This window comes from Athene noctua, chromosome 4 (assembly GCF_965140245.1).
Source record: "Athene noctua chromosome 4, bAthNoc1.hap1.1, whole genome shotgun sequence".
Taxonomy (NCBI): domain Eukaryota; kingdom Metazoa; phylum Chordata; class Aves; order Strigiformes; family Strigidae; genus Athene; species Athene noctua.
The window spans coordinates 70886877-70910847 of NC_134040.1; the positions used below are offsets into that span (position 1 = coordinate 70886877).

Here is a 23971-nt window from a genome sequence, read left to right on the forward strand (position 1 = left end):
TTTTCCAGATTCAGACACATAAAGAGCTTATTCTTTACTGAAATCTTCAGAGTAGTTCACTCTCTTCTTGGGTAGTCATTCACGTTTGTTGCTTAATCTACAGAAATAACATGTATTCCTTTACATTCAGCAGGGATCATGCTTAAATGTGTCAATATAGAGGCCTAGCAGCTTTACACTCAAAAATTCTCATTCTGAAGGTAATCTTTCCTACCTCTAAAACAACAGAACGCTCAATTAAGAATTCTCAATGTCTCTCCATCAGTAAATAAAAGTCACTCAAGCACTTAGTGTCACTCAGACTTCAACAAAAACTAACAACATTATCACTGCTAAACTTGCATAACAGGACTTAAAGCAATAAACATCTCAAAGCTAAAACTCAAGTTTTGGTTCTATTTCAATCTGCAAACACTTTATGACACACCAAGAAAGCTTGTGACAATGCTACAGGTGTAGCAGTTCACTGAATTTTCAGAGAATTAGGGAAATCAGTTTATTTTGTGCCTACCTATATAATAAAATATGCACTGAAAGAATCCAGTGTGTTGCTTAACCCTCATGAGAAATATACCTTAGCCAAAAAAAAGAAAAACCCACAACAGAAAACCCAAAACAAAACACAAAAAAAACCCACACACCAAAAACTCTCAGAGAATGCTCTCAACTTGATTGATCATACATAGCCCCCAGTCTTCCAGCAGGCTAAGGAAAATATTCTAAAAACGTAAGTCATGCCAGTCCCATGAAACTCAGGAGAAACATTATCACCTACAGCCTATCTGACTTACAGCTTTTCCTACCCCAGCCCACCCAAAATACTCAGCTTCTACTCATTCAGACCCCAAAGCACAGTCCCAGGGCAGGTTTCTCACATGCACCAAAGCTATTTACTTTTCAGGCTACAACCCATGCAGTTAATTTTTCTCTTCCCCAAGTACCTTGAAGTAAAACTTCTGCTCAAGTGTCAGACCTGACATCTTGCTTTTTAGCTAGTATGAAGCTAGCGTGCACCTATACTGTTCCAGCCTTAAATTCACTTCATAGTATGAAATACCCAATTTACAGGCATCACACACTGCAGATTATGAACTTGGAGTCTTGCTACAGAGAACAGCAGAGATTTCTGATACATCAATGGGACAGACAGAAAGTGTTCGAAAGACTGTTGGACTAAAATGTTTGTGGTTTCCAAATGAGACCTCAACTCCCCTCATACTAGATACAAACCTGGTATAATACATGGGTATCAATTTAGGTCAAAAATCAAAAAACAACCCACAATAAGCTGGCAGAGACCCTAATATGGCCACAAATCAATTGGCAGTGAAGCCACTCAAGATACCTATTTCCATAACTGAAAAGAAAGGAAAATATGTTGAAAGAGGAAGTCATAAAGCAAAGTAGTAAAAAGCAGAAAAATAACATGTATCTTGAGGTTTTATTCCCTTTCTATGACTTTCTTTCATGTATAATTATTAGTCTGTTTTCTAACTTTCACCAAGCAGTCTAAATTCAACACTTCATATATTTCAGTTACATAAAGTAGGATGCAAACTGAAGAATTCACCTGTCAGTAAACTGACAAGATTTGAAAAGGTTATACTCACCAAGGAGGATTACAAATTAAGGACAGTTTTCAAAACTGAAGTCTGAAAATAGCTTTGTTTAAAAACTCACATATTAGATCAAAAAGAACAGCAAACTATGATTCAACCATTTCTCTTTTAACTTATTTTCAAACTATCATTTTAGCTGAAAACAGCCTTCTTGAAGTCCCCATTATTATCAATAAGCAAGAAAGGGAAAATTAGAACAAAAGGACAATGATGACATTATTACCTTCCACATTTTCAAGACAGCTTCCTACACATGAATGAAATTAAATCTAACTTCAAATCAACACCACCAACAAAAACGCTGTAAAGGAATTGCCTGTGTTACCTGGAATCTTTACAATAAAAGAAAATTTAATAGGAAAGGCTATTTGCTTTAATTGTTTTATACCCCATCAACATAAATACTTTAACTTCAAAATTGAACTTAATTTCTAATTCTCATAAGCAAATTGCTTTGAAAGCCATTCAAGCATAATGGAACACTTGAAATAAGCTTAAATACAAACATACTATGGCTGTTTTATTAATATCAGCTTCAGCAAAACTTTGATTTCATATATGAAAAACTGAGGTCCCACGTAGATCTGAAAAGATGCCTAAATGCATATACCTGCAGTTAAGCTTACATCCATCATATGTCTCAATCCCATTAAGCTTACCCTCCAGCCCCCCTATAAATCATGTTAGTCATGCTGTCCTATGACTGCTGACACCGGCAGCTTGCATTTGGTCAAGGTGCCAGAAGTGGGATAAATAAAACAAAAAAAGCAAACAAACAAGAACCTGCACTGCTAAAGAAACAAGCGTTTTTCCTGTCTGTATATTAACAAACAAGCACTTGACTGACTGTATCTGTGCTTTCAGTTATACGCCTTCCACTATCTTCAGAGATAATTCAAATATAACATGTACAACTGCAAGATTTTCTTAAAATACTGCAAATGTTCAATCTTATTGTTGCCAGAACATAAAGATCATAACATACGGTGAAAAAAGGCTTTTTAATGAAAAAATCAGAACATGAAGGTTACTCAGAAACACATGCACAATAGTCACAGATGTAAGCTAACTAAAAGGAAATTCAACACAAGTGTCATTTGGTAGTCTGAATTCTCATTCAGCAACCCACTACCCCTGAAATAGAATGCTGCAGTAGTTGAGGGAACAGTTAATTACACTATTAATGCAGAGATATAAACTATTTTAATTCAAAACAAAGCAAACATATCTTGCCTACCTAGCTGCTCAATGATGCTAGAAACTGTCCCAAAGAGCTTCAGTTCAACATCATCAGGCAGAATTATTGACAAATCTTCAACAGGAGGCAGTTCCTGAAAATATCAAGTCAATGTTCAGAATATAATCTCATCACACTAAGACATTCATCACTTTGTTGCTGCATAAATTTGACAATCAGAAAAACCTCCCAGCATTTTGAAGATTTAATAAAAATAATCTAGTTTGATTTGTCTCTTTCAGAATCATCCCAAATTAACTCATCTTGGGCAAATGACACTTCTGAAGACACCTTTTCTATTGAGACGCTAGTCTACATATTTCCATTGAAACTAAAATAGAAGCCAATTTTATTCAACTGGAGAAAACCAAAACCTGATAGACATTTTGTTCATTTTTTCTAACTTTCAAGTTAGATAAATTAAGTTCAATGTACAACACAGTAATTAAATAATCAGTAATCAAAAAAATCAGACAACTTGTAACCACATTCAGTGTGTGACAGAAAAACAATTTACAGAGCAAGAGATAAAATAGTATGAAATACACCAGATAATGTATCATCCGATCCAACAAAATGGCATCTGTCCATTTATGCCATGACTTGGATGATTATAGAAGATGTAAAGATGACAACAACCTATACAAATAGAATTATTTTTAGGTAGAACTTGGATTTGGTACAAGAGGATAATCACAGAGAACACTTTCAAAAAAACAAGGCCAAACCTCAGGTATACAAGTGAGTACTACACAAAAAATATTCAAATTATTTTTTTACCTCAAATGTAAGCATCAAAATCTGCCATCAAAAGCTGATTAACACTGAACTCATCATCTACCTTCAATTTACTCATAAACTAAGATTTCTGTGTATATACTATACTCCTGTGAATTCAATATAGACTGTACGTAATACAAGGTAAGAGCAACTAGAGTAAGAATTATCTTCAAATTCAACATCTTCTGAATTTGGAGGTAGAGTACAAATCCTAGCACTATACCACTTCTAAAGGCCATCACCAGAAACAAAATCCCTTTCCAACAGAAGAATCTTATCTTGTCTTATAAAAATTTCACCTGATAATCTTCACTTTTAACAAAAGTGCTTGGCAAAGGCTTCTAGAGCAAGTCAAAGACCAAACAGAAGCCAAGACTTTCCCAGATCATATAATACAGCACTGAAGTCAAAACATGAATTCAAATAGAAATGCCACACATTTCTAGAGGACAGTAAGTTTTCCAACATTAAAACTTCACTGCTAAGACTTAATCGACTCATGGATGTCAGACCAATTCAAAGGTCAAAGACCAGAAAGCAGAAAGCTAAATTTCTGATCATAAATCTCAGATTGGTAAACTGTATCATTTGTCATACTGTGTACAGTATCTGCCAATCCTACACTTCAAAGCAGGAGGTTTCTAAAATAGTTCCACACTCCTTAATACATGCAGGTTTTTTCCCTCAATTACATATTGCAGTTAAATACTTTCTTTAATTTTTTATTTTATGTTTGACCCATGCTTTAGGAAATGAGCTGTTATTGGGGACTTTGGGGTAGAAGACAAAACATCATGTTTCATTTTTAACAGACACATCTCAATTTTCAAATTGTGTTCCTTCAAATTTACATAACACAATCGATAAATTTTTACATAGACTAATTCAACTATTGTAGAATGGCTTAGTACAAGATACAGTAAACGATGTAGTTTCTAGAACTTCAGTTCTTATTAACTATCATTAGCTTAAAAGCTATAGCTTTGCTGAACCAATGAAATTAATCAAGCCAGTAATTAAAGGAAGACAATGTTTCATAAACACTTGGACTTAGCTGGTAGGCTAATTAGACAAATGAGCAGATCAACAAAGCATTTTCAGAGTAACATGACTTTTATTTAAATGAGATAAAAGGCAAATAAAACCTTTTTAAGGTTATACATGTATTTGTGCAAGGATTTCTGTTGAGAAGTCTAGTGCTGTAAAAAAAAAAATTCACAGACGCACTTCTATTGGTTTTACTATTAATCATACTTCGAAACCAAGTCCAGATAAGCAGGAATTGCTCTGACGTTTTACTCCAGAAAACCGAATCTGTTTCTCAATCCTTTATTAATTTTGGAGATAAGAATATCCTAAGAGCTTTTCTTTACTCAAAGGGTCTCTAAAGCAACAGTTTAGTAATTAACATGCTCCCAGCTCCTCTTGTTGCTACTACTAATTCATGTCAATGCTCTTCAGAGATTCTTTTTCTCTACCTATCTAATAACATCTTGTACCCCTCACTGGACTGGTTTCCCATTCCAGAAAGCTTTTTTTATGAAGGGGAGAGATCTACAGAATAACAGATAAACATACGGATAAACAAGGAGCTCGTGGACAAGTTCAAACATAAAAAGGATGCTTATAGATGGTTGAAGCAAGGACACATTGCCTGGGAGGAATACAGAGAAACTGTTCAAGCAGTCAGGGATCACGTTAGGAAGGCCAAAGTCCTAATAGAATTAAATCTGTCCAGGGACAACAAGGGCAACAAGAAAAGCTTCTATAGGTACGTTGGTGATAAAAGGAAGACTAGGGGAAATGTGGGCCCTCTCACCAAGGAAACAGGGGACCTGGTTACCCAGGATATGGAGAAGGCTGAGGTACTCAATGATTTTTTTACCTCACTCTTCACCATCAAGTGCTCTGGCCACAGTGCCAAAGTTGCAGAAGGCAAAGGCAAGGGCAGGAAGAATGAAAAACCACGCACCGTAGAAAAGCAGGTTCAAGACCATCTAAGGAACCTGAAGGTACACAAGTCACAGAAACACAAAATCATCTAGGTTGGAAAGACGTTGAACATCATCCAGTCGAACCATTAACCAAGCACTGACAGTTCCCAAGTATACCATATCCCTAAGCACTATGTCAACCTGACTCTTAAACACCTCCAGGGATGGGGACTCCACCATCTTCCTGGGCAGCCCATTCCAACACCTAACAACCACTTTTAAAAAGAAACACTTCCTAATATACAGTCTAAACCTTCCCTGGTGCAACTTCAGGCCATTCCCTCTTGTTCTATCGCTTGTTACTTGGTTAAAGAGACTCATCCCCAGCTCTCTGCAACCTCCTTTCAGGGAGCTGTAGAGGGCGATGAGGTCTCCCCTCAGCCTCCTCTTCTCCAGACTAAACACCCCCAGTTCCCTCAGCCGCTCCTCGTACGACCTGTGCTCCAGACCCTGCACCAGCTCCGTTGCCCTTCTCTGGACACGCTCGAGTCATTCAATGTCCTTTTTGGAGTGAGGGGCCCAAAACTGAACACAGGAATCGAGGGGCGGCCTCACCAGTGCCGAGTACAGGGGTCAGATCCCTTCCCTGTCCGTGCTGGCCACGCTATTGCTGACACAAGCCAGGATGCCATTGGCCACCTTGGCCACCTGGGCACACTGCTGGCTCCTGTTCAGCCGGCTGTCAATCAGCACCCCCAGGTCCCTCTCTGACTGGCAGCTCTCCAGCCACTCCTCCCCAAGCCTGTAGCGCTGCTGGGGGTTGCTGTGGCCCAAGGGCAGCCCCCGGCATTTGGCCTCATTGAAACTCCTCCAGCTGGGCTCAGCCCATGGCTCCAGCCTGTCCAGGTCTCTCTGCAGAGCCTCCCTACCCTCGAGCACATCAACACTCCCACCCAACTTGGGGTCATCTGCAAACTGACTGAGGGTGCACTCGATCCCCTCGTCCAGATCATCAATAAAGGTGTTAAACAGGAGTGGCTCCAAAACCAAGCCCTGGGGGACACCACTCGTGACCGGCCGCCAACTGGATTTAACTCCGTTCACCACAACTCTTTGGGCCCGGCCATCCAGCCAGTTTTTTACTCATCAAAGCATGTGCCCATCCAAGCCATGAGCAGTCAGTTTCACCAGGAGAATGCTGTGAGAAATGGTGTCAAAGGCCTTACTAGAGTCAAGGTAAACTACGTCCAGAGCCTTTCCCTCATCCAATAAGCAGGTCACCCTGTTGTTGATCAGGTTTGTCAGGCAGGACCTGCCTTTCATAAACCCATGCTGACTGGGTCTGATCATCTGCTTGTCCCGCATGTGCTGCGTGATGGTACTCAGGATGAGCTGCTCCATCAGCTTCCCGGGCACCGAAGTCAAGCTGACAGGCCTGTGATTTCCCAGAGCATCCTTCCAACCCTTCTTATATACGGGTGTCGCATTGACCAATTTCCAATCTGTCGGGATGTCCCCGGTCAGCCAGGATTGCTGGTAAATGATGGAAAGTGGCTTGGTGAGCACCCCAGCCAGCTCCTTCAGCACCCTCGGGTGTATCCCATCTGGTCCCATAGACTTGTGTGTGTCTGTGTGATGCAGTAGGTCACTGACTCTCTCCTCCTGGAATGTGGGGGTGTCATTCTGCCAGGCCCTGTCTTCTGGCTGAGGACACTGGATTCCCTCAGTACAACTGGTCTTCTTATTAAAGACTGAGGCAAAGAAGACATTAAGCACCTCAGCCTTTTCCTCATCACTCATTACCATGTTTCCTCCTGTGTCTAGCAGGGGATGGAGCCTCTCCCTGGTCTTTCTTTTCTGTTGACATACTTAGAGAAACGTTTCTTGTTATCCTTGATTGCTGAAGCCAGATTAATTTCTAGCTGAGCTTCAGACCTCCTGATTTCCGCCCTGCATCTTTGTAATCACTATGAGCAGCTAGCTCCTTCTTCCAAAGGCTGTAAACTCTCTTTTTCTCCCCGAGTTGCAGCCAAAGCTCCCTGTTTAGCCAGGGTGGTCTTCTCTGCTGCCGGCTTCTCTTACAGCACCTGGGGACCTCCTGCTCCTGAGCCATTAACACTTCCTTCTTAAAGAGTGCCCAGCCTTCCTGGACCCCTATACCCTTCAGAACCATCTCCCAAGGGATTCTGTCAAGCAATTGCTTAAACAATAAAAAGTCAGCCCTTTGGAAGTCCAGGATGGCAGTTCTGCTGCCCCCTCTCCTGGTCTATCTAAGAATAGAGAACTCTATTTCATGATCACTGTGCCCTAGTCAGCCTCCAACCATCACATCATCCACCAGTCCTTCTCTGCTCACAAAGAGAAGATCCAGCAGGGCACCTTCTCTGGTCAGTTCACTCACCAGCTGTGTCAGGAAGTTGTCTCCCACACATTCCAGGAATCTCCAGGACTGGTCCCGCTCTGCTGTGTTGTATTTCCAGCAGATGTCTGGGAAGTTAGTCTCCCACAAGAACAAGGGCAAGCAATTGGAAGATTTCTCCTAAGTGCCTATAGAATTATTCACCCACCTCTCTGTCCTGGGTGGGTGGCCTATAGTAGACTCCTACTACAACATCTGCCCTGTTGGCTTTCCTGCTGATTCTAACACAAAGATACTCCACCCTGTCTTCACTACACTTCTGCTCAAAGCAATCATAACAGTCCCTAACATACAGTGCCACCCCACCGCCTCTCCTTCCTTGTCTATCCCTTCTAAAGAGCTTGTAGCCATTAACTGGCACACTCCAGTCACGGCAGACATCCCACCATGCTTCTGTGATAGCCACGACATCATAATATTCCTGTTGCATCATGGCTTCAAGCTCCTCCTGTTTGTTACCCACACTGTGTGCATTGGCATACACGCATTTCAGCTGGGCTGATGTCCCCAGCACCTTTTTGCTTATAGAGGTCCTAAGTCCAGCCTGACCATTCGCAGGTGTTATCACAGTTACTGATGCATCAATATCCCCTGCATCTTTGTTGTGCTGCATGTCTCCATCCCTTGCCTCCACTGAGATGGCAGGGTGAGGGTCGTCTCTGGCACAGCAGCCCACAAACTCTGTTAATCTACCCTGGGGCTTATGTCTGGGAGTTCCAGTTTTGTCCCCTTCCCCCTTCAAATCTAGTTTAAAGCTCTCTCAATGAGCCCAGCTAACTCCTGGCCCAAAGATCCTTTTCCCCCTCTGGGACAGGTGCATCCTCCCTGGCATCCTGTATGCTAACCTGTGATTGAAAAATCCAAAGCCCTGATGGTAACACCAGTCTCATAACCACAAGTTCACATGTTGAGTTCTCCTGTATTCTTCTTCATCCATCCCTGCACCTGAAAGGATGGAGAACACTATTTGTGCTGCTGACCCCTTGAGCAGTTTCCCCAAGGCCCTGAAATCTCTCTTCAGTGATTTAGGACTTCTCCTGGTAATATCGTCGCTACCTACCTGAAAAACCAAGAGAGGGTAGTAGTCCTTAGGTCTCACTAGAGTGGGGAGTTTTGCCGTAAGGTCCTTCACCCAGGCCCCAGGGAGGCAGCAGACCTCCCTATGAAGCGGTTCTGGTCTGCATATTGGGCCTTCAACACCCCTCAGAATGGAATCATCCACTACAATGACTCTTCTGGGGTTCTTTTTAGACTTGATTTTAATACCTGATCTAGAGACACCCAGCCTTGCTGGACCTTCACCTTCCTCCTTGTTTGACTCATTTTCTTCATTCTTCTCTGCTTCACTCAAAAGTTCCAGGGCCCTTTATCTGTTGTGAAGGGACACCATGGAGGGTGTGGGAGGTTGGGAGGGAATTTTCCTGCCTCTCTGATCAGGGACCTGTTTCCAGTCTCCCCCATCTCTTAGGTCCCTTCCTTCTGCCTGGTAGCAAGAGGATGAGGGATCACCTGCCTCTTCTGGAGCCTCCATTTGTTCCTCTCACTTCATGGGTGCCAAGGTGCTACTCCACCAATCAATTTCCCTTTTGCACTCCCTAATACTTCTTAATCTTTCAACCTCTTCTTTGAGTTCCACCACCAGGCTGAGCAGGCCATCCAGTTGATCGCAGCACACACAGGTGTTGTCACTGCTGCCCTCCAGCAGGATTGACAGGCTCAGGCACTCCCTGCAGCCTGGGACCTGGATCACTGCATGTCTGCATGGCAGCTCCGTCTGGGTCGCCACGTTCTTTCTGGTGGTGGTTTTGACACAAGAGGAGACCCATGGTTCAGTCCACTCGTGGAGGAGGATAAAAAGACAACTAGGTCATATAAACTCTAGACCCAGGAGATGGACTGTGCCCTGTCTGCTCGCCCTGTTTGCACTAACTGACACGCCATGCCCCGGTCGCCCACACTCCCTGGGGGCTGCTCTTGTACGTGATGGCGCTGGGCATCGTCACTCCAGTCGCTGTCCACGCTGAGTCCCCGCTGCCCTCCTTTGCAGCTCACTCTTCCCGCTCAGGGGGGAGGTGACTTGAGGCACTCCCACTTGCCTGTGCTTCTGCCTTCTCGGCTTGTGGTTTTGCTGCGGGTTTTTTGACGCTTTTGGAAGGGTCTCCCACTGCCATCCTCTTTAGAGCCCCTCTCCTCAGCAAGTCTATGGGATCTGATGAGATATATGCGTGGGTCCTGAGGGAAATGGCAGATGAAGTGGCTAAGCCACTATCCATTATATTTGATGAGTTGTGGCAGTCCAGTGAAGTTCCTGCTGACTGGAAAAGGGTAAACATAATCCCCATTTTTAAAAATGGGAAAAAAGAAGACACAGGGAACTATAGGCCAGTCAGTCTCATCTCTGTCCTTGGCCAGATCATGGAGCAGATCCTCTGGGAAACCATGCTAGGGCACATGAAAAATAAGGAGGTGACTTTTTACAGCCAACATGGCTTCACTGAGGGCAAATCAAGTCTGACAAATTTGATGGCTTTCTACAATAGGGTTACAGCGTTGGTGGATAAGGGAAGAGCAGCTGACATAATCTACCTGTATTTGTGCAAAGCATTTGACACTGTCCTGCATGATATCCTTGTCTCTAAATCAGACAGACATGGATTGAATGAATAGACAACTTGGTGGTAAGAAAGCGGATGGGTGGTTTCAGTCAAAGAGTTGTGGTCAATGGTTTGATGTCTAAGTGTAGAGCAGTGACAGGTGGCGTTCCTAAGGGATTGGTGTTGGGACCTGTCTAACATCTTTGTTGGTGACATGGACAGCAGCATTGAGTGCACCCTCAGCAAGTTTGCCAACGACACCAAGCTGTGTGATATGGTCAACACACTGGAGGGAAGGGATGCCATCCAGAGGGACCTGGACAGGCTTCAGAGGTGGGCCCATGAAAATATGAATTTCAACAAGGCCAAGTGTAAGGTCCTGCACATGGGTCAGGGCAATCGCAAGCACAAATACAGGCTGGGCAAGGAGTGGATTGAGAGCAGCTCTGGGGAGAAGGACTTGGGGTAGTAGTGGATGGAAAACTAACTATGAGCCAGCAATGTGCGCTCACAGCCAAAAAGGTAACCATATCCTGGGCATCAAGAGAAGTGTAGGCAGCGGGTGGAGGGAGGTGATTCTCCCCCTCTACTTAACTCTCGTGAGACCCCACCTGCAGTGCTGTGTGCAGCTCTGGGGCCCACAACATAAGAAGGACATGGACCTGCTCAAGCAGGTCCAGAGCAGGCCATGAAGATGATCAGGGGGCTGGAGCACCTCCCGTATAAGGACAGGCTGGGAGAGTTGGGGTCATTCAACCTGGAGAAAACTCAGAGGACACTTTATAATGGCCTTCCAGTACTTAAAGGGGGCCTACAGGAAAGATGGGGAAGGACTCTTTATCAGCGAGTGTAGGCATAGGATGAGGGGTAACAGTTTTAAACTGAGAGGGTAGATTAAGATTAGAAATAAGGAAGAAATTCTTTCCTGTGAGGGTGGTGAGACACTGGAACAGGTTTCTCAGAGAGTTTGTGGATGCCCCCTCCCTGGAAGTTTCCAGGTCAGGCTGGATGGGGCTTTGAGCAACCTGGTCCAGTGGAAGGTGTCCCTGCCCATGGCAGGGGGGTTGGAACTAGATGACCTTTGAGGTCCCTTCCAACCCAAACCATGATTCTGTGATTCAATATACTGTTAATGTAAATTGACATGACATTGTTATATTATCCTTTTATTTGTAATCCATTATAAATGATGCATAGCTAATCATCCGTTAGCACACTATTACGAAAACTCTTTCCTTTAAACTTCTTAATTTTGAGATAATGAGGAATAATGGCAGCAATACTTAATGAATATGGTATTTATGAGAATCAAATCCAAAAGACAGAATTATGATTCAAATTAAAGTTCTGATGTGCAATACATAAAACAGTGCTATAACAAAAACTGCAGAATAAAACAAATACAAACCATTTCTATGACCACTCTAATAATTTAGCTTAGAGTAGAGGCAATTCAGTATGAACCCCTGGAAGGCTTAATACAACATTTGAAATTTTTACCTCAAAGGTAAACATATCTGAAATATATCTATAAGACATATTAGACCTTCAAGTCTGTCAGAGAAAGAATGATGAAAGCCTGCAATATATAAACAACAAAAATGGTACTAAAACATCCAGAAATGTTTTCATTAATTATAACTGTGATTTTTCACAAATGTGAACCTAAAATGAGCTGTGAACCTCAGAGTGGCCTTAATATACTGAAAAATAAAACATTTCTAGTTATTAACTGCTATATCTGAACTACCGTAAAAACACATTCAATCACTACATATTGCAATGACTTAAAAATATATTAAGTTAGAATATTTTAAGTTGTGTTATCAGAAGGTTTAAAAGAGAGGAGATGGACTGTGTACATTGTACTTACATCAACAGGCAACTCATCTTTTGTTTTAACACAGTAAGTTCTGTTATCCTTCTCATTTGGATGATCATCTTCATCAGATACAGTTGAAGGAGAATGTGAAGAGGTAGATGTAGTTGATGAACTATCTGAATCTGTATCACTGAATAAAAAAACATGGGAATTACTGACTTCCACATTACAGATAAAAAGAGTGGATACATTATACATTGCTCAAATACCTTTGGTTACCAGATATATTTTTCTTAAAAGTATATATTTATATACAAAAGAGCAGCAATCTTTCCTGAACCTATAACCACTGGACAAGATCATTAAAAAAAAAAAATCTCAGAAGAGTAGTAGCTTTGGCAGTTCAGAGCAAACGCTAACAACTACAGTGGCTCACTTCGGTTCCCACTGTTTCATTGTTGAATGGTTCATGTACTAAATTCATGTAGTCCAGCCTCTCCCACTGGCTAGCCCATGTTAAATTCCAGCACCAGCATAACTCCCTCTGTGAGACATACACAGTTATAGTCACGGTTTGGGGCCTACACTTTATTGGTTTGCAAGTGAAATGAGACATTAGAGTCATGGGAAGATCACTTCAGTATAGTGCCTAGATAAACACAGCCAAATTAAGACCATGTCTATACACTATCAACATATTTCCGTTTTATGCACCACTTAAATTCCCAGTTTCAAACATCATTTAATGTAACTGAGCACAAAAAAATATTCAAAGATAATACATTAAACTACCTTCTACAGCTCACAGCGACTCTTCTTGTACAATCCCAACATTAGCATAAAGCTACGTGAAAGTAAAGAAAATACTTATTCTAAGCAAAGCATCACGCACTGTGAGGATAAAAAAAATTTCTAATTTTTGCAGAGAAAAGGGATTAGTTTCATAATTTATGGCCTGTCTGAATTCCCTTAGTATGTATTCACTTGGATTAGTAATTTAATATTTCTCACTGGCACATGCATAAGAGATGTTTATTTCCTTAGACTCTTATTATTATTTCAAGTAAAGAGCACAGTAAGAAACCAGTCCTTCTTCACACCAACATGTTCCTTTTAACAAAAGTCTAAGTTCTGCAAGAGTTGGTGGAAGAAACAAACGTGGAGTAACTGATATTGGTGACTGAAAAAACACATTACAAACTGTACACAAAAAAACACCAAGGCAAGCAAACTCTTGTGAAATTGTCTATCCCTTCTTACCTGATCTGGCTGTTAACAAAGAAGCATTTAGAAACAAAGTGATAAATAAAATACAAAAAATACTCTCTTCTAGATTCTTTGGTATTACATTATCTCCTTCAGAGGCTAATTATCTGCTGTTGCATTTTTTTTTTTCCAACAAATTCTGACAAATAAGAGCACCTTTCCAAATAAACCTTTTGAATACGGACTTCTTAGAACAAAATCGACATAGCAGAAACATAAAAATCAGTCAGACTAACAGAGACCAATCAGTGGAAGGAGTTTAAAAAAAAAAATGTTTGACATACACAGAGGCAGCTAAGTAAATTAAAGCTATCAAAATTTCTTCTTTGATATATGAATATCAGTGCAACAGATTTTGGAAGCAAGAAAGACTACAGGTAAAGCCCCTGCTATAGGTCAGGAATTTCACTATCCATCACTTCATGATGTTCTAGGAAAACTTTTGAAGTGAGCAAACAGAGTATTTCCATAGTCAAACTTTAATCTATTAACTACTAAAGAAGCTCTATCTTCTTTTAAAGAAGAGATCCTTAGACTTCATTCCACCCTCCACTAGTCAGAAGGAGCACATACCCATCTTGCTGCAACGGCCGAAAAAGAAAACGCAAACCTCAATGTGAAAGTGTGCAGGCTTCCGACTGAAACAGAGCCCGCATCTAACCAAAGCTGCCTTTCACCAACTACACTGAACACAAAAGCACACACAGAAGTAGAAGATGGAACCTTTTACAAAAGCATACAGGTTGAGAAGGAGCTTTTCCACTGAGACAACATCAGAGTTAAGATTTGCAGACTCTTTACCTTGAACCCTTCATACTGCTTATTTCAGCATTGACACCGCAGGTGTCTTGTCACAAGTGATGTAGGAGCACCCTGTGACGACCACGTCAAACAAGACATTCAAAGGTCATGGTGGACCAATCACGACGTTCTACAGAGCACCGCCACCACCATCAAACTCATGTTTTCGCTAAATTCTGTACCCTTACAGCCCCTGTTCCGAAGGCTTAATTCAACAATAAAACTCCTAGTGAAATACAACTTAAAGTGTCACCTCTAATGAGGAAGAGAAAGTTACAGAAGCCGAAACAGTAGGGCGGGGATTAGAGGGCGGACTCGGGCCCCTCTCTCGCAGGGCGCTGAGCCGCGGGGCCACACGCGCCGCCGAGTAAGAGGCTTCAAAGGGGAAAGAGCGACCCGCGGAAAGCGACGCGCCCCTCCCGCCCCGCGGCCCAGCCCCGGTCTGAACCCACCTGTCCGAGTCCGACGGGGGGGCGGCGGCAGGAGGCCGGATGGGACTCGGTGGCGGCGGCGAGCTGCGCGCTCCCTCGGCGGGGAGCGGCGGGGCCTTCTCTTCCTCAGCGCCCTCCCGGGAGCTCGGAGGGCTCGGCGCGTCCCCCGTGCCGGCCGCCTGCTCCCCGCCCGGCGGCGGCGATGATGGCGGCGGGCCGGCGGCGGCGGGCTCAAACGCCAGGTTCTGCAGCTGCGCCACCACCGCCCGCTGCGCGTCCATCCCCGCGCCCGCGCCACGCGCCCCGCGCCCCGCCCCCGGCCACGCCACTTCCGGCCGCCCGGAGCGCCGGCCGTACCCGGGCTCGGGCAGGGCGCGTGCGTGGCGGGCAGAGCGCGCCGCGGCGGGGCGGGGCCTCTCGTCACGCGGCGCGAGGTGCGGCGGCCGCGGGCGGGCGGGGGTGTTGTGCGGTGGTGGGTCCCTGTTTAACGTTTCATTGGCCTGAGCCCTTTTTTATTTAATAGAAGCCGTTGTTGGTAAAAACTCATGGAAGGTAACAGTGATGAATTTTGTCATCATTTTTAAAGTCTTGTTTGTCTTAATGCTAAGTAAATTTTGTGGTTAATTTAAGTTGCACACCGAAGATTTGTTTTTATGAGACTTGCCTAAAAGACAAAGTTAGAGATCATGGCTACTCTTGCTGGGGCTGACTGGGATGGATTGGGTTTGGTATTTTGTAAGTATGCTGACAACACACAGAAGATTTGTGTAGTTAAACAAAAAAAAAAAAAAAAAAAGAACCAGTTAAGCTGTATAATACCAAATTACCACAGTAATACCTACCGCTACTGTAGTAACCCTACAATAATACCTAGTTCTGCAAAACCTAACCACATCCTTTAGATCACCAGACCACTCACCACAACATAAATGTCCATTTACATTCTAGTTCCACCATAAATACCCACTGTTCCAGAGCTTGAGGGTCTTCCGGTGTCAGTCCAGTGCTCACACAACTCTATGGGGGAAGCATGTTGGTGTCTTAGTCTTTTCTCCTGGCATACAGTGTCCTCTCCTGTAGGAGAGTACAGAGGAACTCCCCTGCCCTCCCCCAACCTCTGTGTTTAGGGACTTAAAACTTTTCCCCATAACAATAACTTAAGATAAAAGACAGGTCTTCTCTTAAACACAATTTATCCGTGGGAAAGCCCAAAAGATGTGCAAAAGACAAGCAACATTAGGTCACTGTGACTGTGAGCCTACAGACAAGCCCCTATAACCCGGACTCCAACCTGACAGCAGTGCTCCTGTGCCAACACCATGTGTTCCTGACAGAAACAGTAGCTTAGCTCTGTGACACTGTCTTTTGGACGGGCTTTCAAATCAAGAGCTAAGGCTGTCTTCGCTCCCAGGCAACGGGGTGAAGAGCAGAGTGCAATATACGTCTGAGGAGGAACCACATAAATATATCAAAAGTGATGTGTGATAATGCTGAAAGTGCCAAAGAAGTCTGGGACTTGAACACCTGATGAGAGCAGAGAATGGTGTTTTCCATGTAATAAACTTCCCCTCCAGCTCTGAGAGGAGTGTGTGCCTACAGCTCAAAGGGCACCCAAAACGTTTTGTTCTCCCAACTGTCGGGGCTATGTTGAAAACGCATCACACGAGTGCTTCACCAGTACCCCACACAAGCTAAAGGGGGCATCTGGCAGGCAGATGTCTTTCTCTGGTAGTTCTGCTCTTCATTTGCAACATGACACAGCAGATGCACTCAGCAGAATTTATTTAGTAGGAAAATTAAACATATACAAATATGTATATAACATAATTCATCAATATTTTTATTTATGTTTGTCTAAAACTATTTATAGGTCAAGCAGAGTAGTCACATTATGGGCATTTGGTATTTTTTACACTGCCTGAAGCGAGGAGCCTATATAGGCTGTATGTACAAACAGCAGAAGTAAATGCTCTCTCCACACAGTCAAACACCTGGGTTAGGAATCATCTCTTCAATGACAACACTGGGATCCTGAAGTGAGGGTACATGGGCTGCGTGCCCTGTACTGCAAGCTCTTTTACAAAAGGGATCTTTAGAAATTGATGCAATTAAATGTCAACAACAATTAGATGTCAATTGCACAGAGATTAAATATTGAACAGTCATAAAAATGGTTTATATTGAATCTCACTGACAAATATGTTTTCATCCCTAATGAAATGATCGAAATGAGATATATATCCAATTAAAGAGTAAGTAGAGACAGAATCCGACTAAAACCCTGTCCTGCAAAAATAGATTTTGCAAAGCAAAGATTCATTTTAAAACTAAGCAAAGAAAGTTTATTATTAGTTTGAAGGTTATTTAATTTCTTTGCATCTTTTTCAGAACTGGGACTTGGGATGTACCTGAAATGGACCATAATACAAGATCTGTGAGTTTGTGTGAGAAAGTTGATCAGTGTGACTGGGGGAGGAATAATTTCCCCAAAGCAGACAAAACCCTTATATTGGCAAAATCCTTTCCTAACAAAAGGTAAAATAATTGATGTCATAACGTAGGACTGAATGAGTTGAATGATGAGGAAATGAAAATTAATTTTATTTGCTGAATATAAACCTCTTATAAATGTAAAAGCGTATTCAGGTCTCTGCCTTGCACTTATGTAAGTAAAACTCTTCAACTGACTGATGAATCATGACTTTCCTGCTTTTTAAAGCATTTTGGTAAGTGTTTTGTAGCTGTACTCTGGCACCTAGATTGTGTTTTGACAGTTTCCTCTGTGTTTGTGCAGAACTAGCAGCATCTTTCAAACAAGAAGTTACTTTATTTCATGTGAACACTGCAGCTTAGCCTTTAACCTATATCATTTCTCTTAGAATGAGGATAGTGAAGGTCATGATGCATAGTAAACATCATCATCCATTCAGCAGGGGCATTTTTAAGTAATTGGCAAAGTAGTAGCACAAGCACGAGGATGTTCTCGGGAAAGAGTCATTTCACAGACGAACACTTGAATCACAGTAGTTCTGATACTTGCTTTCAAGGTCTGAGCAGTTAAGAAATGTCACTGCTGGGACTAGGACCCAACGTCATCTGCCCAGTCAGGGCTAAAAGCGACTGTAGGCCAGGTTTCTGCCTGCAGTTTCTTTGATGAAGCTCTCCAGAGGTGTTGTTTTCTACATTACTTTTTTCTATGCCTGCTGCTAAGACAGGTGTGTGTAATTGCTCCCATCATACTTTTAAAGCTAAAATGACACCATTCAAATTATTATTACAATGTTTTACTGAATTTCTTTGGATACAGTAGAGGAATCTGTTAAAAAACTATTTCATCCTGATATGTCTCCTGAACTTGAAGGTGGAAAATCGCTTGGAGATTTCTGTAGGCTGCTTTTTGTGTCTTCAGAGGAAAAGGCATGAATAAGAAAGGAAGTCATGTTTGCTAATATATTTGAAACATGAAAACAAATACTATTGTGACATTTATCATTTACACATTTTATGCTTTCATATTCTAGTGACCATACACTGTGATATCAGATTATAGGTAGTATAAAACCAGTGCAATTTAATTAATAGAAGGAACACAGTAAATTTGAAAAATATACTTCTGAAAATATTTTTTTGTCTTATATTTCAGGTTGGTTTATTTAGGTAGTTTGACAGTATTTTGTGTGTAACCAATTTCAGTCTTTCATAGGTATAAACATTAATTAGATCTTCATTGAGATTCTTGTGTCAGTTAAGAATTATTTTTAATATAAAATAATAAGCAAGAAAAAGATCACCCTGGAAATACTGTTTTTCAGGGGTATAAAAATAGAATCTGAAAGTGAGTTGTTTGAGCATCCTGATGGTTTCAATTGCCATATCCTCTTCCCTTGCTTATTACCATGCAATTTACCTTTCCCCCAGCTGTAGCATTACTAACTGAAGCTTCAGACAGTTTGTAGCAAGAAATTGCTCCTCACAGCTCTAAATGTGGTCTCCAGATACCATCAGGTGATAAAACTTCTGGGAAATCTGTTTACACATTCAGAGGTATAGTATTGAATGGATTGACAAAAATTCTTTTTTTCTTCTTATCTAATATCCTGCAGTGGGTCAGAAAAAGCCTTCAGAAGATCATTTCTTCTCCTGATGACTCTCTTCGCTGTTTTGGGCCAAGAGGTGACAAGAGTTCCATTAGTGTTGATTTAGCCTTTTCATCAGCCCTGGTCAGAACAGCCTTTACTACTCCTTCATATGATGTGGGTACCATTATACAGCTGGTCAGCTCTTCAGCTCAGGTCTGCACCAGCCCTTCCCCTGTAAGTAGAGACAGAGAAGAAAGGGAGCGAATGTACGGATTTGATGAGTACTGGAATAATGGTACCAGGAAAAGAATTATAAACACATAAAACTGCAATTACAGTAGGGCTTTTTGCCAGCATAGTGATATCAAAAAGTCACATCCCTGTGTGCCTTTACGCTGCTTCAAGTTTCTAGTGTAGACTTGCTCCAAGTGACCTGGAGCAAAAGGATGACACTTCACATCACTCCTCACAATAATTCACTTTTAGATTCATGAGGGAAAGAAAATTGCTTTCATTTTGACCTATAAAAATAGGTAAGAAAGACATGAGCTGAATGTGTCTTCTAAAATGACCTGCAAAGTTAGAATGCTGGTATCTGAATTGTCTCTCTAACATCTGAGAATAATTACTCCAGGGAATTGAACCAATCACTTTAAAACTTTCTTTGAGTGGTTGGTTCCGTTTGCAGACTCAAAAATATCCCTTCAGAAAACCAGTTTTTTGCTGTTGCAGGAAGTAGCCTTAAGCTGCATGTCAACACCACCCATTGAATAGGCATAGAACAGAAAGAGACTGACTTACTACTTCTCTTAATAAACAAGGTCAGGAAAAAATGACAGTTATCAGCACTTTTCTTTTATTAGACAATCCTTGATGACACATCCATATTAATAAGCCTGTATGCCAATTTGTAGTGAAGACTTTGTCCATGGATGCTTGGGTGCTCATACGGTAGGTGGGGTATTCATCTGGTGGTGGTGACTGTGGTTCCCCCATACCATTATACATTCATTTTGTTCCTTATATTTAATCTGATTCTAAGAGGGAACTATGGGCTTAAATTTGCAACTGTTCTGAAACTACTGCTCCTACCTCAGAGCATTTTTTTTTAGTCATCAGCTGACCTATTGGAGGTTAAGATATTCATGGTCAGGAGCAATGGGAGGGAGAGGAAATCAGATCAACAGAATTTTCTGTATCACTATTGCTAGTCATATTCCATTCCACCCAGATGAATCAACATTGTAGCTTACACAGCTGAGAGATCTTGTTCTGAAACAAGATTAAAATAGCTACAGTACAGAATGTTTTACTCGCTTCAAATTATTGTACAGAGTTAAATTACACAAATTCCTTAGTTCTTTCTTTGTATAAAGGGTTGGGCAGTTTATAACTAGATGAAAAGAAACAATATGACTTCTAAGGATAAAAGACTTTTCCCCAAAATAAATTTTTAAATATGAAAAAATACACAACTTTGTCTTATGGTCCCATTTTCTTCTTTTACTTTATTCTTCCAAATATAGCCAATATAATTTTCTCATGATTGAGCTGCCCACAGCCAATTTCATCAATAGCAATCCAAATCCTTTCACTGCTGGACAGACTGGTTCACCTCCAGATATTCTAAGTTTGTACAATTAATTTATCAAGTCTTTTATTAGGGTCTATTACATTCCCTTTCTAGCTATGATTTCAGTCCAATATTTTAAATTATACCAATATAAGAATAATTTGGTTAGCTGCCAAACCAACTGCATCCAAGCTGCATCTATAAATGTGATTTATTCTGGTATGTATAAATAGCTCAGAAATTTCAAATGTCTGCATAGCTGAAATCATTGTATTGGAGTCTGTAGGGAGTCACATTTGGAGAGAGTAATAGGCTCTGTAAAATTGAGTGTGGCTTCCCTATAATGACCTCAATATAAGAAAAAGAACAAGTTTTAGTAAAGTGGTTGTTTATCTGATTATCATAAATTCTTGTGGTTCAGGCATGTCTCTCACAACTTTGTATGAAGCTTTTGTGGCTGAGTGCTTTGCCGACTGTCTTCGGAGCCTGGAAGACCTTTCTTTCCGTCTTGACACGTGCTCTCAACCAATCCACCTCATTTTGGCTCCACAGCCTACTGTTCTTTCTGTGCTTGCAATAATGTTTTGGGTAGACAGGCACTCATTAAAGTGTCAATATACGACAGGCGTTTGGCATGAAATCCATGAAGAAATTAAAGAATGTAATTTTTAATCCACTTATGTAATAATTGAATCTAAAACATCTTTCTCCCTGTATTCAATGTTTTGCTGTAGACTTCTGCAGACTTGACATCTCAGATTGTATTTCTTATATCGTGGTTCTTAACTTCAGTGCAGCATAAACTGGCATTGCCAGCAAAATAGATGGTTTTGCCCTTCCCCCAGTTCTCATTTTCTGTCCCATTCCTTGTGTCAGCACTAGTGTTCATGCAGACAAGAGTGAGTCAGGGTAGAGAAATCCAGTGAAAATTAAACCACCACCACCCTGTCTACAAATGCTAGCATCAGCATAAATGGGCTGTAGGATGTGAAATGTCAACACTCAAGAGCTAGGGCATTTCAGAGTTAAGGGACAATATACAAGCTCCTAGCACTGAAAGTTTTACCTCCTCCTAATCACGAGGAAGAACTGGTTTGCTTTTTATTTTTTTCCAACAGACCAATGTTAAGAAACAGAATAACAAAAGGACTATACAAATTTCTGAGAAGTCCCTTTGAAACAAAAACTGGTTCGTATGGAAAACCATAAAAAGGCACTTCTTTGAAGTATCCAAAGAAAGCAGTCTAAGCTAAGATAACAAGAAGGTTCAGGAGACCAGCAGTTGAGAAAGTTGCATATTTAGACTCATTGTTGACTAGCTTTTGGGAAATCATTATGTTCTGAAGAATTTTATGCATACTTATTTGCCCTTCACATTTCTTTGGATACTCAGGGAGTTCCTTCCACAAAATGCACTGGGTTTTTTCATGTTTAGCTGGAACATGATGATCTTTCTATTGCACTCAGACTTAACCACAGGGAACCAATGTACATTTGACCTTAGGCTCCATTATTATTCTCTGTACCAAAAAAAATAAAAACAACACAACATCAAAACCTTACAAAAAATGAAAATATCTCAGAAAACAGCAAAAGTTCTGCCTAGCAGAAACGGCTACCGAAATCACATTGCCCTAGTGCTCAAATCTTGTTACTGATTCCTCACTGACAGGTAAGATTTGCACCACATGTCCCTCATGAGAGCTACATACAAGTGAATTGCAAACTCCCTTTTCCCATCCAGGGAATATGTGTTTCACACTGCCCCTTCATCTGTCCCAGTAATTTTATATGCCAACTGTTCTCTTACCATGCCACATTCCTTTTCTTTATTTTATTTAATTCTGTCCCACTTTTTTTTTTTTTTTTTTTTAGTACTTTGTTGTTGTAGATACAAGGCTCTTTGAGAACCAAGGAAGAGAGATGTGGAAGAGATGTGGCTCATCAAATCCAGTCTCCTGAAATCTCAAACCATCATGTGATTTATGTTTGGTCCAGAAGGACTAGGAAAACATCCACTCTCTGCATCACAAAATGGAAAATACTTCTTCCTGTTTCATGAAATGTACAATAAGATGAAAAGCAATACTACTACAGTGCATCAGAAAGAAAATAAAACGGACCTTGTGAAATGATCAAAACCTTCTCCCTATAGCACTAAGTGGCCATTTGTTACATAAATTACCTCAGTTTTGACCAGGCAAAGGGAGAGATACAGTGCAAATGGGATCCCCACTGCCGTTGTCCAGTCTTCCCTTACTTAATCCAGTAAAAAGTAAAAAGTAATCCATAGAATTACTATTTTAGTCCTGTACCATGTGTCCTGGAACTCTGAGAGCTTCTGAATTCTGATCTCTGGTCTGTTTGCTGATTCATTTTTAAAAGTGAATTTTGAGTATGTAGAAGGATTGAACTGCTTAACCTGCCAGTGACATTTCTCAGCCTGAAGTATTAGATGGAAAACATATGAAAACTTTGGCTTAATCATTGTCACAAGTGATCCAGAAAATGAGGTGGCAAAATTTGCTAGCTATTACACTAATGAGGGTAGTAAAGATACAGGTGACTGTGAAGAATTGCAAAAGAATATTGAGAGACTAAGGGAAGGAAGATTTCAGAATCAGAATTTGTAAAATCACACATGAACCTAACCAACCCTAAATTTACGGATATCACAACAGATTCTGGCCTGTTTACTACATATCTTGAAAGATACCTTAGGATTATAACAAATAGGTCTATAAAAACATAGCACTTGGTAAGAATCTCTAAAGCACAGAGCATTTTTATTGAAAAAAAAGGAAAGTTGTATCTGCATTCCATGTTATTTTAGTAATTATAATAATTCAGTGGATGCCTCTCACAAAACAAAATAAGTGTGCTATAGAACATGCCATCCAATATATTCAGAATAGATTTGTCAGTTTATTTGAGGAAATGTATATCCCTTAATAACCTTATTTTTTTTATTGCTTAGAATAATTAAAATATCTCAAAATTCCATTTGTCAGTATGAGATTTGCTTTCTGAATTTTGGAGATATGCAATAGACAGTGGTCCTAATATGCAATTCAGTGGTCCTAATGGTTGATTTGTTTTTTCAACAGAAAGCTCATACTTAGACTAAGCAGCAATACTAGGAATTTCCACACAAACGGGTGAGTAAAATGTTAGCCTCACTGATACCTGTAGAGTTCTTTTATGTGTTACAGTGAGCAAAGTCACCTATTTTATTTCTGAATTCAATATTCTTCTTGTCACTATGTCACAGAAAATGGGTTAGACCGAGAATAGTCATATCTACTTCTAGTATTTTACATCCTGAACCCTCAAAGAATGTAATTGTCATCTTGATCTCTGTAAACATGCTTTGCCATCAGAAGTGTTGATATTGTGCATCAAAGGCACCTACTCAA

General features: G+C 41.1%; 1 protein-coding gene across 1 annotated transcript in view; it reads right to left on the reverse strand.

Annotated features, from left to right (window-relative positions):
• The window catches only part of NAF1 (nuclear assembly factor 1 ribonucleoprotein), a 28716-nt gene extending 13515 nt beyond the window's left edge, over positions 1–15201 (reverse strand). Inside the window, exons 1-3 of the mRNA XM_074904060.1 lie at positions 14925–15201; positions 12457–12595; positions 2857–2950 (exon numbers count right to left, since the gene is read on the reverse strand). Coding sequence (XP_074760161.1) covers positions 2857–2950; positions 12457–12595; positions 14925–15184 — 493 coding nt within the window. The 5' untranslated portion in view covers positions 15185–15201. The remainder of the gene's footprint in view (positions 1–2856; positions 2951–12456; positions 12596–14924) is intronic.
• Between the last annotated feature and the right edge of the window lie 8770 nt (positions 15202–23971).